The sequence below is a fragment of the Ctenopharyngodon idella genome, chromosome 15 (assembly GCF_019924925.1).
Source record: "Ctenopharyngodon idella isolate HZGC_01 chromosome 15, HZGC01, whole genome shotgun sequence".
NCBI classification, from domain to species: Eukaryota; Metazoa; Chordata; class Actinopteri; order Cypriniformes; family Xenocyprididae; genus Ctenopharyngodon; species Ctenopharyngodon idella.
In genome coordinates, this window is record NC_067234.1 from 15,431,404 (window position 1) to 15,449,272 (window position 17,869).

Here is a 17,869-nt window from a genome sequence, read left to right on the forward strand (position 1 = left end):
AGATAATCAGTGTTATTCACTTCACCTGTCAGTGCTCATAATGTTATGCCTGATCAGTGTATATTTGGAATTCATGATGCTTCATTTTCATGCTGTATTAAAAAAAAACAAAAAAACAAAAAAAACAAAACAAAGACAAAGACAAAGTAGCAGAAGGGAATATGTGATGACGTGAATATGGCTTCTGGATGTGGACTGTTTTCTAACCAAGCCATGAAATGTGAACAGACTAAATTCAAGAGGCAAAGTAATTAGTAGCTATGAACCCACACTACATGCTGAAAGTGGATATGACTCTTCACTCCTACACTGCAGTAAGTCATCACAGGTCAAAAGGGCATCTTTTATGAGATCTATACGCCACTGAGGCATGTGATGACCTTGTCAAGTGTGAAGAAAATTACCCGATTCTTAGTTTGGGTTTGTAACACTTCAGTGCTTTCGAATTAATTCACAATAGAGGCTTGAATTTCATCTGGCTCCCCTCTGGTATTGCTAAGAGGACCTTCTTGGCATACAGTATACGTGGGAGCTAATTTGTCCTTAGCTTAGTCAATCTTGGAAGAGATAGTAATCACAATCTGCAAGAAGTAATTAGCTTTTTTAAAAAAAACTTAAGTAGGGGGAGGATGGGGCTAGTTGTAACAAACATGGTTTAAAAAGATTCCACACATGCCAGCAATGCAAAACTAACTGTATTTACTAGTTGTCATATATTTAAAAATGAGCAAAAAAAAAAAATAGAAAAAAAAAAAAATGAGCCAAAATAAAAAAAATAAAAAAATGTCATATGGTCAATGACAATGTGCCCCACCTACAGACCATGTTGTCACATTTCACTTCCATTCATTCGAGGTAAATAAAGAAAAAAGTATGCTGTAATAATGAAACAAAACCACATTTTTGTATGAAATTATTGTGGAAAAAAATTCCTTTTCTGAACCTCAAGTGGATTTACACAAAATAAGAAAACCAAAAAGTGTTAGGTTGTGCCACGTTTTCCCCTATTTGACCCACATAAAGCCCCAAAATATCTGGACATTTTAGTTAAACATAAAAATATGAATGTCACTGTATTAAAAAAAATTAAACCAAATAGCATTTAAATAAATATAAGTAAGCAAAACATCAGATACATTTTTCAGGTTTCTAAAAAAAAAAAAAAATTCAGTGTCTCGCACATGCAAATCAATCATAGGTACGTTGAATGAAAATTACAATATAAACTAGAAAAATATAAATCTCGCACAATAGGCTACTTAAGTTTGAATGATCACATAAATATTTTAATGTGTTTTCTGTCAATCATCCTTCAAAAAAAAAAAAAAAAAATGTTTTATATATATATATATATATATATATATATATTGTATTGTACATATATTGTATATATATACAATTTTCACAATTCGATTCGATTTCTATTCGCATGCTTACGATTCGATTACGATTTCGATTCGATTCAATATTGATTATTTTGGAAATAGTATATCTCTCAACTAACGCTGTAAACTACACATGGGAGTCAGTTGGTACTACTTTACTATAATATTGAGGGTTAACATTAACTCACTAGGTACAAATATGCCTAAAGATACGCTGTATATACGGCGTCTAAACAGAAACACTTTGGTTTCCAGAACAAGGGAGCCAAATCTGAGAACTAAAACCATTGAGTTAATCCATCCTGGTGTCTGTGATCTCCACTCAGATAAATATACAAACACTTAAATTAGGCTACACTCAATTATGTTTTTTTTTTATTATTTTTTTTTATAATAAATAAAGTTTAGAATTACATAATCATATTTCTACTCCAATTCATTTTTTTTTTTTTTTTTTTTTTTTTTTTTTTACAAACATTTAAATCGTGGCTGTCATAACTGATTTACTCAAACATGCATTAAATATTGAAGAACATTATAATGAATATGTAACGGTGCATAGCTATATTTATCAGAATGCTGCTTTCTAGAGTTCACTTTTGTAGCTGACTAATGAGTTTATGGTCACTGAATATGTTTTTCTGAGGTAAATGTGACGTTACGTGACATTGTTTACAAGCTGTTTTATTGACGTCTTTCCGAGGTTGAATCACTGATTGAGCTATTACACAAGACATGATACGGATTTCGGTAAGTTGTACTGTATATAACATACCTTCAGATGTTTATTCATGTTTATTTCGCGCTGTAACTGGTATTAAAGCGGAGGAGAGGACGTTCACATGCGCTCCGTGCTGCCGCTTCTCTTTAACTGAGGCGCTAAATCGATCTGTCACGACACATTAAACAGCGCCAAAACGGTATTTATTTTTTGAATCTCATAAGAAATCTGAGACTTTGCTTCATATCAAAAGTAACAAAGCACAAAGATTATTGCGATTTATTGGATGGGAGGCTCGCTACATGTTCTGTTCAACTGAAAACAGACTAGACTAATCGATTCTTGGGATTTAAGAATCGATATTGGTTCGTAAAAATGAGAATCGATTAAAATCGAGAAATTGATATTTTTTTACCCAGCCCTAGTAAAAAGCAAATGTAAAAATAGGTTTTGGCGATGGGTCCACTTGATTTATCCATTTTAGGTGTCCAAATACACTATTGCCTCGTTCAGACTGTCAGTCCAAATCCGATTTTTGTGCATATCCGATTGAAATCCGATCAGATTTAGCAAGTCTGAATGGCCAAAAACCGCATGAAATCCGTTTCGAACTACATTAATATGTGGTTTGGAATCCTCTTCAAATCGCATTTCTGGAAATCCGTTTCAGTCTGACCGCTCTGATCGGATTTCGTGTGGTTTATGTGACTTTCTCGCGCAACATAAAACGTAAACGTCAGATGTTGTTATTGGAAACATGTTGGAAGTCGCTGCAGAAACAAGGCTGGGTTGTTGCAAAGTGCCGGACGAGCAGAAATTAGCAATACACTATAACTGAGACATGTTTTGAGACTGGCGGAGACGACAGCACGGAATAAAGCCGCTCATACCTGCCTCCTATGTTTCTGCCACTGCCTCATCATAACGCAGTAGTCCAGCGCCGGCGGCTACACATTGTCATGATGTAAATAAGATAACTTCTGTATTGAAAACCCCTCCATGTTGCGGTTGTTGTTGTTGTTTTTGGCATATACCTATGAACGCAACGTGGACATTAAAGGTTTTAGATCAGATTCCAATCGGATACACAAATAATCGGATTTGGACTGACAGTCTGAACGAGGCTATTGCCAAAAGTATTGGGGCACCCCCCCAAATCATTGAATTCAGGTGCTCCAATCACTTCCATGGCCACAGGTGTATAAAATCAAGCACCTAGGCATGCAGACTGCTTCTACAAACATTTGTGAAAGAATGAGTCGCTCTCAGGAGCTCAGTGAATTCAAGCGTGGTACTGTGATAGGTTGCCATCTGTGCAATAAGTCCATTGAAATTTCCTCACTACTAAATATTCCACGGTCAACTGTTAGTGGTATCATAAAGTGGAAGCAATTGGGAACAACAGCAACTCAGCCACAAAGTGATAGGCCACGTAAAATCGCAGAGCGGAGTCAGCGCATGCTGAGGCGCACAGTGCGCAGAAGTCGCCAGCTTTCTGCAGAGTCAATAGCTACAGACCTCCAAACTTTGTGTGGCCTTCAGATTAGCTCAAGAACAGTTCGTAGAGAGCTTCATGGAATGGGTTTCCATGGCCGAGCAGCTGATCCAAGCCTTACATCACCAAGTGCAATGCAAAGCGTCAGATGCAGTGGTGTAAAGCACACCACCACTGGACTCTAGAGCAGTGGAGACATGTTCTCTGGAGTGACGAATCACGCTTCTCTATCTGGCAATCCGATGGACGAGTCTGGGTTTGGTGGTTGCCAGGAGAACGGTACTTGCCTGACTGCATTGTGCCAAGTGTAAAGTTTGGTGGAGGGGGGATTATGGTGTGGGGTTGTTTTTCAGGGGTTGGGCTTGGACCCTTAGTTCCAGTGAAAGGAACTCTTAATGCTTCAGCACACCAAGACATTTTAGACAATTTCAAGCTCCCAGCTTTGTGGGAACAGTTTGGGTTGGCCCCTTCCTGTTCCAACATGACTGCGCACCAGTGCACAAAGCAGGGTCCATAAAGACATGGATGAGCGAGTTTGGTGTGGAGGAACTTGACTGGCCTGCACAGAGTCCTGACCTCAACCCGACAGAACACCTTTGGGATGAATTAGAGTGGAGACTGCGAGCCAGGCCTTCTCGCCAACATCAGTGCCTGATCTCACAAATGCGCTTCTAGAAGAATGGTCAAAAATTTCCATAAACACACTCCTAAACCTTGTGGAAAGCCTTCCCAGAAGAGTTGAAGCCGTTATAGCTGCAAAGGGTGGGCCAACTTTAATCGCATATTAAACCCTACGGATTAAGAATGGGATGTCATTAAAGTTCATGTGCACGTAAAGGCAGATGTCCCAAAACTTTTGGCAATATAGTGTACTTTTTGGGAACATTGTAAGAAATAACATCATCATCATAACAGAACTGTACCTCTTTTTGGCGGTATTTGATAGCCAATTTCAGGCGAGCCAGCTCATTATTGGCCTCATCCTGCAGCAGGTTGACATTATCACGGAAATTAAGGATCAACTCCAGCTCACGTGAAGACCGGGTCTGGTCCAGGAGATCCTTCGCAAAGCATTTGCACTGGCGGGAGAGCTCCTCGTATTCAGTTTTGAACTCGTTTTCCACTTTGCTGAGTTCCTGGAGCTCCCAGCTGAGCTGGAACGCAGTGAGGAAAGGATCCTCGCTTGACAGGGCAATGAGAGAGGGGCTGGCCAGGGCCTTGTAGATGTTCAGCCGGGAGCGTGAGTGCCGCAGACTGTCCACATCCGAACTGGAGACACACTCTATGCAGTTACAGCGCACCTCATGAGGCTGGGGGACTGACACACCTTTTTGCACCAACATCTTGATGATCTCGTAGTTGTTGGTGTGGGCAGCCAGGATGATGGGGGTGATGTCAGGTGTGAAGTCTGAGAATTGTTTATCGAGCAGGATGGGTGGTACCTGGTTAGAAATGGGAAAAGATGGCTTAAATTCATCTGATGAAATATACATACACTGCATTTCACTATACAGCAGCCCCAAAAACAACAAACACATTTAGACAAAGTCACACTTAAAAGATCTGAATATCATTGCATTACATATGAAATAACAAATTATAATATTAAATATGCTATAATTATTTAAAATAAATGTCACTTTATTTGATATTTTGTCATATAATACAAATATATACACATTTTTAACTGTGACTTCAGTTTCCAAATACTATTTGGGACCACTGTATGTATATTTGGTGTAGGATTTAATTTGAAACCATTTTTACTTAGAAATTGCTAGTAAATTTCAAACATTATTGCAAAGAAATAGCAAGTAACACACTTAATTAAACAATTTTGAAATAGAAAGACTGAAATAGTATTTTCTTGTAAAACTTACTCAAATAATCTTTTTATTTCTGAAATACTGCAATATTACTGACATTGTTCTATGCTATGAAATATTTGTAAAGAAATATATATGCATAACATTAGATGAGTATTCAGCAGGGTTGTTATTTTTAGGGCCCGAGCACCGATGGTGTGAGGACCCTATTGTAATCGCTCAGTCAAATCTTCTTCTTCTCCGAAATGAATTGCATTTTTGAGGGCCTTTGCACACACGTCAGAAGTGGTGAAAATTTATGTCAGATATGGGTTTCTGAATTAGGTGTGGCAAAATGGCTCGATAGCGCCACCTACAAAATTTCAATTAAGCGCCTTTCGCGCTACGTTTCACGTACAGGTATGAAATTTGGTAGACAGATGTAACAGCCCAATACCTACAAAAAAAAAAAAAAAAAAAGAGTCACTGGGTGCAAAATCTGAAAACCCAACAGGAAGTGAGATATTTTGAATTTTCTGAGCAAACGTTTTTGCAGTTTTTGCCATTTCCAGACGTTGTACTTTAACAAACTCCTCCTAGGGCTTTAATCAGATCAAGGTCATATTTGGTCAGTCTAATCTAAAGGCCTTTGTGCCATTAAATTGCGAGGATCTAGAGTTTTCACTGAAGGGCGTGTCCGTGGTGGCCTGACAAAGCTCGATGTTTCGCCATGAAACAGGAAGTTGTTGTAACTCAGGCAAACAATGTCCGATCTGCTCCAAACTTCAGATGATTGATAATAGTCCTGGCCTGAAGACATCTACATGGCAATATTCAGTAATAGTCAAAGTGCCACCTGTTGGCAGCAGGAAGTGTGGCATGTCGAAATGACTTTGCCATATTTCAACTGTATTTACTCGCTTACATGCATGTCACCCACTATTCACTGTTTTCCTAAGGCCACCGGGTGGTGGTGGCCCCGGGTGCGAGGGCCCTTTCATTGCTGCTTGCAGCTTTAATTATTATTATAACTAAAACTGAAAACTAAAACCATATTTTTTTTTTGTTTACATTACTCATTGTTTATTAAAATAAACATTAACTGAAATAAAATATGAAAACAAACTTATTTTATTTCAGCTAGTTGCCAAAACAACATGAAACTATATGCATTGTTTTTTACTTGAGGTACTAAAAAAAAAAAAAAAAAATAAACAAACAAAATTACTAAAACTTTAACTGAAATTAAAATGAAAACAGAAAATATAAACATCTAATAAAAACTATAATAGTAGAGCTGCACAATTAATAGGTAAAAGATCGCAATCTCGATTCAAACACCCATGCGATCTTATTCCTAAATGACAACAATTCAGCTGTCTATTAAACCTTTGACAAATACGATTACAGTCACTGACTTGGAAAAAGTGTCTCAATCAACCTGAATTTACCTTATTTTTCTGTCTTACAATAATTCAGATTATCACAGAAGAACTGGATATATATATAGTTCGGATATAAACACTGATGTCTATGGTAGCGATAAAAATACATTAAATCAGTCACTTTTTGAAAGTAACTTAAAGCTGGGGTAAGTCATTTCTCAAAAACACTGTTTGGAAGTTAGTTGGGCCGACACCAACAACAAACGTGTAACCAATCAGCATTAGGGGGCATATGACGGTCGAGGAGAGAGAACTAGCAAGAGGGCGATTTGAAGAAAGACTGCAGAGAGAGAGATGAGACAATACAAAAGAACTCAAAAGAATATCACTGGAATGAAGGTTTATGACTGGACAAGTGCTTTAGGACCCGCGTTAATATCAGAAAAGCTTTCCTGCGCTGGAGAGAGCTAAGCGGGAAGGTCTGAAAACAGACGCGGAGGCTGCTTTGATTCCGCTTCACGTGTGAGTAACACTGGGTTTGAGTGTCACTGATTGTCTGGAGCTGCTGTGCTGTACGTGACTAACAACGAACTCTTGTTTGTATTTACTCTTGTGTACTGTACGTTCATTTTTTGTGCTTCCTTGTCGTTCGTTCATCATCTGCGCTTTATTTTTCGTGAAGCATTATTTTGTGATAAACAGGCATCTACTCTCGCATTATGTGTGTAACAGTGGCCAGATAGTGAGAGTTTTGCTGTTAAACCACTGCACACTGATGACCGCTAGAGAATGAGGTGTTTAGAGTCATTGTTAGTGCACTCGCCTCACCTACCAGCAGCGATCGGCCCGGGGTTCGAGACCGACTCGGAGCAGGGTGGTTAGGATTGAAGGGTGAGTTTTGGAGGCGGAGCAATGAAGAGAGGGGTGAGTTTGTTTGGGTTGATTTCAAATATCAACAATGTCCAACAGCGTTTTTGAAAAATGGCTTACCCCACCTTTATCAATTACATCATTACACCAGTAGGTGGCAAAAGGTGACCATTTTAAAAATGTATTTGTCATGGAATCATTCGTTCAAGAGATTAATTCAATGTGGATTCATCCAGTCATGAAAGAATTTAAGTCTTTAGGAGTGTTTAGCTTTAAACGGCACTGATCGGTGTATGACATCAAAGTACCGCAAGAGCAATTCAAAAGCATACAAAACTGTTTGCATCATTGAATCATTCTCCTATCACAGTAAAGCTGCTTTGAAACAATCTGTATTGTACAAAGCGCTATATAAATAAAGACTAGACTACTTTGATGTCATACACTGATCGTGCTGTGCAGTGCCGATTCAAACACACCTAATATGAGCTAGTCACTGAATAAATCATAATAATTCAATAATTTCATTTAATTACTTAGATTTTTTTTTTATTTTTTTTTTTTAATAGATTGCAGAAATTAACATTTCATCAGAACCTCTAGTAAATTTCATATTTTGTTTAGTTGTCTATTTTGTGGGAGAATTGTGATCTCTATTTAAAAAAAAAAAAAAATCATGCAGCTCGGTATAATAGTATCTCAATGATACTAAAATAACACTGGTATTCAGAGCCTGTGTTGACAAGCGTTATGTGATGAAAAAAAAAGGTCTTAATGAGGATTCATTTGCTTTACAATTGGCATCTCATTGTGAATTGCTGAAATGGTCACAACTGCTGGATAAAAACCTCACAATTAAGCTCTTGTTATTATTCAGAACTCAAATGTGAAGGACAGCTATGAAAATGAACACTAAACAATATTCCAAATGGGAGAGAAAAACAAAATGCATAGATTAAGAAGAAAGATATAAAAGAATAGGAGTGTCCACTGTTGGTTCAATTATGATGAAATGGAAGCTACATCAAATGACCCAGACATTGCCAGGAAAAAAGGTCTTTCCTGAAAATCCTCTAAGCACATAAGAAAAACACTTGGGAGAGAGGCTACAGAGAGGCCTATGATCACTTTGAAGTAGCTACAGAGCTTCAGTAGCAGAGAAGAGTCGTGTGAAATCCTGTCTGGAGTTTGGCAAGGTTTTTGCTTGAAAAGCACAATAGTGACCCAGTTGCAAGGTGAAAAGATTTTGCAGTCATATAAGACCGAGCTTTTCTAGCCAAAGCAACGTGTGGAAACGTGAAAGTGCCCACAACAACAAACAACAATACCTCCAATAAATTATGTTGGTTGAAGCACAACGCTGAAGAGACACAAGGATTAAAACAGAAGGATAAATTAAAAGCACAATATAGAGGGAAATACAGCAATCTGTTTCAGTCTGCCCTGAAGATGAATTTCCTCCCAAACTTCAATGATATGGACAAGGGCAAGGATAAGTTAACATCATTAGCATCTTAAGAAAAAGATACTAAATGTCCTAAATTGCTACAGCTGAAGAACTAATCCATACACCTAATCCAACCATGAAGTACACGCACTACTCGAATCGTGGTGCTTCAGAATAATCCATTTTCCTAAGAAACTAGAGCAAATCTGCCAAGAAGCCTGGCCAAAATCATGTGTGAAATGTGTGTACTGACATTAAAAGACTTAAAGATGTCATCCTTGCCAAAGGTAACACACACAAATATTAAAATAATCTATAAAACAGTAAAAAAAATAATCAGCCTATTACAGTGTTTTAGCTTCAACTATATAGAACGATATCTATCTTTAACAAGAAATACTACAGAGAGCAAAACGTCTAATAAAGGACTTTTAATGCACTACAATGAGACAGTTGGTTAAATATGTAGTTTAATTTCTGCACCACTGACATCACAAAAAACAAATTCAGGATAAAGTACATGTACACAACAACGATGTACTAAAAAGGAAAAGTATATGAAGAATGATCATCTAGAAGGATATTAATACATCTTGAATACTTTTAGAGTTACAGGCTCACTACTTTGGAAAAGGAATATTTACGACACTCAAACAGGAATGTTCTATGCAATTGAGTTGATAGAAAAACACGAGATACATTTCTAGTTTTAACATTATTTGTTCTTCAGATATTCCACTTAAAAAAAAAAAAAAAAAAAAAAAAAAAAAAAGTATCAGCTGTAAGTGCCTCACATTCGGTTTTTGACCACTGAAAAGGTGTACAATTTACTAATTTACTCATTGAGCCACATTAACATGTCCATATCTCTGGGATTGAACCATCGAGGCCCTTTAAAACGAAGATACCAAAAGAAAAGTTTGTTAAGAACCAGAATCTAACAGGATATTAAGATATCTTTAATACTTCTTGAGTTACAGGCATGCAAACTTGAGGCAAAAACAAAAAACAAGTGCTTTTTGCCATTTTTGAACTGCCACTGTTGGCATATAATGCAAAAAAAAGATTGATAAAGTCAACAGATTTTACTAACAGACCTATCAATCTGTGTAAAAATAAAATAATGATGCTGCCATCTTTCTAAAGTCATTTTTACACCCCTATAAATCGGCTCCAAATCTCAGGTGAAAATTGTCATTTTGACCTCCTCTACAAAATAGTGGATTACTCAGTAAATATTCCTCTGTGACATTTAATATTTTGGCTTTCATTACAAATTTATGTTTGATGGGTTTCAAATACAAGTTTATGAAAATGATACATTTATTGTCTCCGTGTAAACTACAAAAACGCAAATTTGTGAAAACGGTGACGTCATGCGCATGCATATTACATGTTCAGTCTACAGGCGGGTAGTGTTTCTTTACAAAGTGACATCGCCAACTACTGGCCTGGCAGCATAACACAGCATTTTTAGTCGTTTTCGTGGGTCCGTGTGAATGGGGATCATTTAGATAATGTTGTCGTCTGTACTTGAAAAAACGCAAAGGAAAAACTTTTTAGTTTTTAATACAATGAATGTTGCCATGTAAACATAAAAAAACGTTCCTACAGGTTTGGTGAACATTCCTCCCACCTGCCATTGGTCAGGCATCAGATAGTCCCGCCTCCAAACTCACACCACTAGTTACGCAATGTTGTTGTATTGAAATGCTCAAACTTTAGCACCAAAGGGTTACACTTTTCACAGATATATCAACCTGCTTGCTTATAAAATTTAAACTTTTAAACGTGGCCAGGAGAAAACATTGAGTTGTTGTAATTACAATGCAGAATCTGATGAATATGATGAATCTGTCCTTTTAATCACACATAGCGAAAATACTACAGTAATGCATGCAGTCTGTTCTAAACATACACCATTCTTAGGCACATGAAGGGAACTGAATGACCGCAAATCCCCTATTTCTTATGCTGTTAGCATAAATCTCATCTTAACATTCTTATTTGTGTTGTCAAAAGTATCGACCGCGATACCAAGTCGGTACTGAAATTTTTAAAATAATGCTTTGAGCGCTGTTGAGTGGATTCGTAAACACCTCTGATTGGCCATTGTGTTCACGTGCTCATCAGATATGTCTGTGATTGGCTACAATGATCAACGCTTCCAAAACATGTTGTAAATAGACATCAATGACGCTCTTCACCGAGCGCTTACACAGATACATCAGCGAACCTACTGCTTTCAAACGCTCCCATGCGCTGATCATTGTAGCCAATCACAGACATATCTGATGAGCATGTGAACAAAATGGCCAATCAGAGATGTTTACGAATCATTCAAAGCATCACATTTTTAAAATTTCAGTACCGACTTAGTATCGTGGTCGGTAGCTACTTTTGACACTAATTCTTATTACTAAAAGCATTTATAAAATGAATGCATTTACAAAATGTGCAATTCATAGTTATATTTATAAATTTCATTTCAAGGGCAGATCATAAAAGAAGATATTTTGAAAAAAAACTTTGCAGTTGCTTTTTGTTTATAATGAAATTTGATGGGATTCAAAAATAAAATACTGACAATTTTCATTTTTGGGTGGACTATCCCTTTAAAGTAAAATCTGTTTAAAAAAAAAAAAAACCCAGCATAGAACCACTGCTTTAAAAATAGTGAAGTGGATAATATCTAATCCTTTAGTGGCAAGTTTTAAAGCAGCTTAAACTAGGGAGCTGTAAGATATACACTGATACATGAAGACTGGGTTCTGTGATCACACCACATTTGGGGAAGATGGATAAAAAAAACAGCGAGAGACAGAAAGAAAGGGCGTGAAAGAGAAAACCAAGCAGCATGCACAAAAAAAGTGATTAAAAGTGAGAAAGAATAACGAGGGAGGAAGGAGTGAAGTGAGAGGAAATGAATTGAGAGCCTATAAATTGAAGCCACAGAGAAGAAAAGGTGCAATTTGAAGGTAGGGGGTGATTAGCACATTTCGGCTGCTATCTCCAGTCTTTTTTCACGAGAGCTCCAAGCCCACAGTGACAACAGCAAAAGCTTGACTATTTGAGGAAGATAATGAAGGCTCCAGTTGGAGAGACATGTTCAGGCTGGCAGCCATACTGATTATCTACTACTGCAATATGACGCTTTGAAGCTCATCTTTAACCACAATAGACTGGAGAGGTGAAGAGAAAAGAATTGGAAAAGTAGAGGGCTTGACTCAAAATGTCAGTAAGATGACAGTTCAAGTCAGCTTTGCGTTTAATAAGTGAATAGAAGCTATTCTCATGATTCATTACGCACATTTCCAACAAAGCTGAGGGACGGGATTTTTTCCTTTTACTGCTAAAGAAAGAGAGCCTTTACCACAATATCATTTTTACTGACGCCTGATCTGAGCAGTGCAACTCATTTCCAAATTGAAAAGAATGCTAAAAATGTCATTTCCATTTATTTCAAAAATAATTGGACCTATTATCAGATGCTTTCAGTTGTGGAATAATTAATCATGGATAATATGCATTCAAATAGTCTTGTAACTGAAAATGGTGTCCGTTTAAGCACAAGACCTGTGTGCAAAAAAATTATTTATTCCATTCACCTTAAGAAAAAAAAAACAAGTTTGCTTATTTAATACTTTTTCCGAAATGACTAGTTCCGTAAACAACTTGCTAATATGATAAAGATCACATGTCACGAAAAGAGAATCATAACATCATAATTTGGTCATCAGAATCATAATTTAGGAAATCAAAGCAAACAACCTGTTCCTGTGTTCTCACTCGCCCTCTTGTGGTCTTTAGACATGCTGATTTAGTCATTTGCATATCAAAAAGTTTTATAAATGTGACATTTATAGACACAGACAGGAAAAGACACAGAGACAGAGGAAAAGAAAAAGTGCTTAGGGATTGAGGAAGGAAAGATCAGATGTGCAGCTGCTCTGGTTTGTGAATGATGCATACATGCTTATCAATTCTCTGAAACAGTGCTGCAGCAATACAGTCTATTCCTACTGCCAATAAAGGAAGATTAAATCACGATAAGAGTTGAGGACATACAAGTACTCATACAAATCACTCAGTTGGTGAGGGAACAAAGGCTGAAAAGCAAACACTTTTAGAACAGTTATTATTAATTCACATGCCTAAGAGTCTGAACATAGAGCTTTTTATAGCAGGCAGTTTTCTCTCTTGTGAAAAGCAGCAGCCATACAAACATGCCATTTCTAAAGTGTTCTCATATCAGCATTTACAAATGAAGAATTCCTTTCATCCCTAAAAGCACTCCATATCTGCAATAACTGGTTGTTTCATGAGGAGTTGATAAGAGATGTTTGGAAGGTTTCACATCCAGAGAGACCCAATGAAATCTGATTATAAAGACAGATGTTTTAACATTAAAAGCCATGTCCCAAGCACACGATTATAATGTTCTCATTATAATTTTATTTAGCATATATGACAGACTTGCGCTGCACATGTTGCACTTAAAGTGATAGTTCACCCAAAAATGAAAATGATCCCATGATTTACTCACCCTCAAGCCATCCTAGGTGTATATGACGATCTTCTTTCAGAAGAACACAGAGATATTTAAAAAATATCCTTAGTCCTCCCAGGTTTATAATGGTTGTGAATGGGGGGCCGCGTTTTGAAATAAAAAATAATGCATCCATCCATAAAAAAAAAAAAAAAAGTAATCCATATGACTTTAGTGGGTTAATAAAGGCCTTCTGAAGCGAAGCTATGCGTTTTTTTTTAAGAAAAATATCCATATTTAAAACAAAAAAAATTCAAATAATTAGCTTCCAGCGGACGACCGTACGCAGAATGCGCAAATTGATCTGCGCCAAATAAATAATCCTCTGGCGCGATTTATGCGGGATGTAGGAGTATTGTAAGACGCCTCTCGCGGTTCAAACAAATACGGCTGTGCAACAAATTTAAGCTCCTCTTCTCTTATATCGAAATCTTCCGAAATTTCTCTTTAAAAATGATCGTTTTAGACTTATAATCAATGACTGGTGATTCTACTGTATACTCTGTGCCTCCGTGTTCGTCATTTCATTGTGCGTCAGGTCAAAGGATACTCTTCCGCCGCAAATCGACTTGCGCATTCTGCGTACGGTCGTCCGCCGGAAGCTAGATATTTGAATTTATAAAGTTTTAAATATGGATATTTTTCTTACAAAAACGCATCGCTTTGCTTCAGAAAGCCTTTATTAACCCACTGGAGTCGTATGGATTACTTTTTTTAAGGATGGATGCATTATTTTTGACTTCAAAACGCGGCCCCCCATTCACAACCATTATAAAGTAGGACTAAGGATATTTTTAAATATATCTCTGAAAGAAGATAGTCATATACACCTAGGATGGCTTGAGGGTGAGTAAATCATGAGATCATTTTCATTTTTGAGTGAACTTTCCTTTTAACTGTAGTTTCCTTTTTTGAAGTGACTCCATATTTCAAGCAATTCAAAACCATCGTGGTGAACAGTGCGCATCTGAAGTGTCTCAGCTGAAGGAAATAATCCATTATTTGATATATCGGCCAAATTTACTTATTGGGCCGATAACATTAAAAATGAACCCATATCGCCCAATACCGATATGGTGGCCGATATATCGTGCATCTCTACTAAATTCAGATCTGCTCTACAAGTCGTGCAATTTTGTGGGTTTCATTTCAGGACTAAAAATGACCACGTCTGTTCGGGTTCACGGATAGCAGGGAAAACAATGCAAAACACAAACTCAAAAACTATATTCAAATAATCATGTATAGTTAGGAGATTCAAATAAATAAGCTTATTAACCTGAAGTGAGAAGAAAACATGTCTGATTTCTTTTACTGTTGAAATCACAGGTAATGTGCCTGATAAAACTATTTTGCCACAAATTCATCCATCACTTACTAAATTAATTATACAAAACAATAGTTGGCATCTGCTTGGTTTGGCAATTAATTGTTTTGTGCAATTAAGGATTGAGAGCATGAAATCATCGAAATCATTTACAGAAAACAAAATTGACAATGTGTTTTCCTATTCATGTTAATATTTTGCATATAGTTGGTGCGTAGTTAATATAAAATTCTATGCTTTATTTTAAAGACATTTTTGCTTGCTTTTACCCCCCAATAAGTTTTGAATCAACTCAGGTTCCACTAGTCAGGCTGGTCTAGTTTGGTAGTTTTTAAGGAGTTTGGGCTCTTAGGGTTAGGGTCAGCCAATCAGTAAACCAACTGAAGACTTTAAAACCAGGCTGGTTTAATTATGCACATTTATGTTATGGAATATTGTTTTGTTGGTCAGTTTGAGACAAGAGATGTGGTCTAACAAACTATGAACTAGCAGACAAGTTCTTTACACACAGCGCTCACAAACCTGTTTCTCTCCACTGGGCTTCTTGTGGTTCAGCAGGAGCTCCACGGCTCCCACCACCTCTTTACGGATGGCGTGGAGCAGAGCGTCCCCGACATACACGTTGAAGCTGAGGAGCAGCTCAATGATCTCCAAGTTCTCATTCTCAATGGCTATGAGCAGAGCCGTGCGCCCCAGAGGATCGATGCAATTGATGTTGATCTTGAAGTAGATCTCCGCCTCCTCCAGCGATAGTTTCACGCTGGCGTAATCGCCCTTCTCCACGGCGTTGAGGTAGGACTTCTCCTGCCCGGAGAGCTCCGACTCGGCGCGCACGATACGCAGCGGAATGCGGTCCCGGTACGAGGAGTTATCCGTTCTGCGGTAGTACAGCTGCGACATTGTGGCTCAATCCATCACAAAACAGGTGGAGAGCTAGGAGTAAAAGCAATCTAAAAACAAACAAATCTGTATATACACCTCGAAATTGATGGTTTTATAATGATATTCTGATGAATATCCGTTAGTATAGTTGCAGGTGCAAGGTGGTAGACCACACTAACAATAGAACATCTACCAGCTAATTTCTTTTGAACACTGTGACTGGTCGGCCAGCTAATAAACAACTTGTACCAAGAAATGACCAGTTGGATTTTACAACAGGGATTCATGCAAAAAGCTAGGCACAACTGATTATATTTACATAAAACACAGCAATAATCACTACTTGTATAGAGTTATTAAATTGTAAGAATTAAAAGTTCAACATCAAAGTACAATCATTAGTCCCTTGTGGTGTGGAATAAAGCAAGAAATAATACTGCTAAAAAAGCTTTACTCGTAAAATTAGGCATTTTTTACGCAGACCTTCCCAGTTTAAGAAACGCATTATACAAAAATAAAACAGCAGTTCTTGGTTTTAATAGAAAACCATTCAAATCTGCCAAAACACACTAATCTCCAAATTACGCAGTGATAGCACCATAAACTTAATACGGCTCCAATTTTATCAAGAATCACGACTCAACTTTGAAAGATCGTGGAGGTGGAAGCGTTAACAATCACAATTCGCATTAAACAACGTGCAAAATAACGCTGTATTGTTCTACAGAACGCTAAAACTCACCTTGCTGTCGGAACAACTTTAATTCTCACGTTTATAAAGCTGATGCAATCAACTTCACCGATTCATCACAGAAAATACTTGTGGAGCAGTATTCCTACGAGCACATGAGGATTGCTGCACATGGTGACTGTGTTGTGATACCAGGGCACCGACGCACCGCTGTAATCATGCTGGAAGTGAAATGATCCATTACGCCCCAGCAGACGTCTGTCAGTCCTCAGTGCATTGTATTAACATTTCCTCTGTTATTTCAGTTCAGCTGAGCCCTAGTCTGACGTAGACGATGCTGAAAATGGTAACCAAATTAGTATGAATTACGTAAAGCACGTGCTTCAACACAGAAAAGCATTAATGCAATCTAACTTACAATCCAAAAAGAAAAAAGAAAAGCATGAAAAATGTCCTTTTTCGTAGATCACAAAGCGGCGTCGTGTGCGTTGTTGAAAGACTGCAAAGGAGGGACATTTTATCTAAACAGTTAATGAACATCTACTCAACTTGAAAGACTGCCATACCTAAAACGTTAGGGAGACCGGTAGGGATGTGTTCTGTATAGAATTCTTATTCCAATTTACAGATAAATTGTTTATTTAATACAGTTTTTTGTAAAGGTGTGTTTGTTAGTCGCGCTGTATGTTTTGATTCAGTAATAAAGAACCGACGTATATGAATCATTAGCTCGGGAATCTGACTAATAGCCACACTAACTGACTCATCAGGGTAATTTGTTCGGGTATCATTTTGGGCCAGTCCAAACACACACACTTGTGGCCACTTGAGAGCGCGTGCGCGCAACAGGAAGTAAGTGCGCAAGTCTGCCTCAGGTCTTAAAAACGCTAAGTGTGTCCCATGCATCATGTTCAGGAACTCACGTGCCTCGAAATCGCGAGATGTCAAAGAAAATATTCCTCTGTAAGTTAAATTAATTAGATATTACATATAATTTGGTAGTAAAATATAAAGTGTTGTACATTTTATTGGTGCAAAGATGACTGTATTTTGGACAACATTTGCAACTGCTTTTTATCACTTGAGCACTACAATACTAAATTGTGTTGTCTGTTAGGCTACATAGGGACTGTTAAACAGACATTTAGAAGTTATTTTAAAATGCAAAGTATTGTAATTCGAAATAAAGCTCTGTAAACACTTGCATATTTACAACATGATGGGGCGGTTTCCCGGACAGGGTTTAAATTAAGCCAGGATAGGCCTTAATCTAGAATAGTTAATCATGTCTTAAAAAATGGCTTTCTGAAAC

General features: G+C 37.4%; 1 protein-coding gene across 3 annotated transcripts in view; it reads right to left on the bottom strand.

Moving 5' to 3' along the window:
* trpc4b (transient receptor potential cation channel, subfamily C, member 4b) overlaps window positions 1–17,159 on the bottom strand; it is a 30,332-nt gene extending 13,173 nt beyond the window's left edge. For 2 of the 3 annotated variants that reach the window (XM_051861237.1, XM_051861239.1), the window contains exons 1-3: window positions 16,609–17,159; window positions 15,507–15,934; window positions 4,525–5,043 (exon numbers count right to left, since the gene is read on the bottom strand). In XM_051861237.1, the coding sequence (XP_051717197.1) occupies window positions 4,525–5,043; window positions 15,507–15,884 (897 nt within the window). In that variant the 5' untranslated portion in view covers window positions 15,885–15,934; window positions 16,609–17,159. The remainder of the gene's footprint in view (window positions 1–4,524; window positions 5,044–15,506; window positions 15,935–16,608) is intronic. The other variant, XM_051861238.1, reaches the window with a different exon arrangement.
* Window positions 17,160–17,869: the final 710 nt, after the last annotated feature.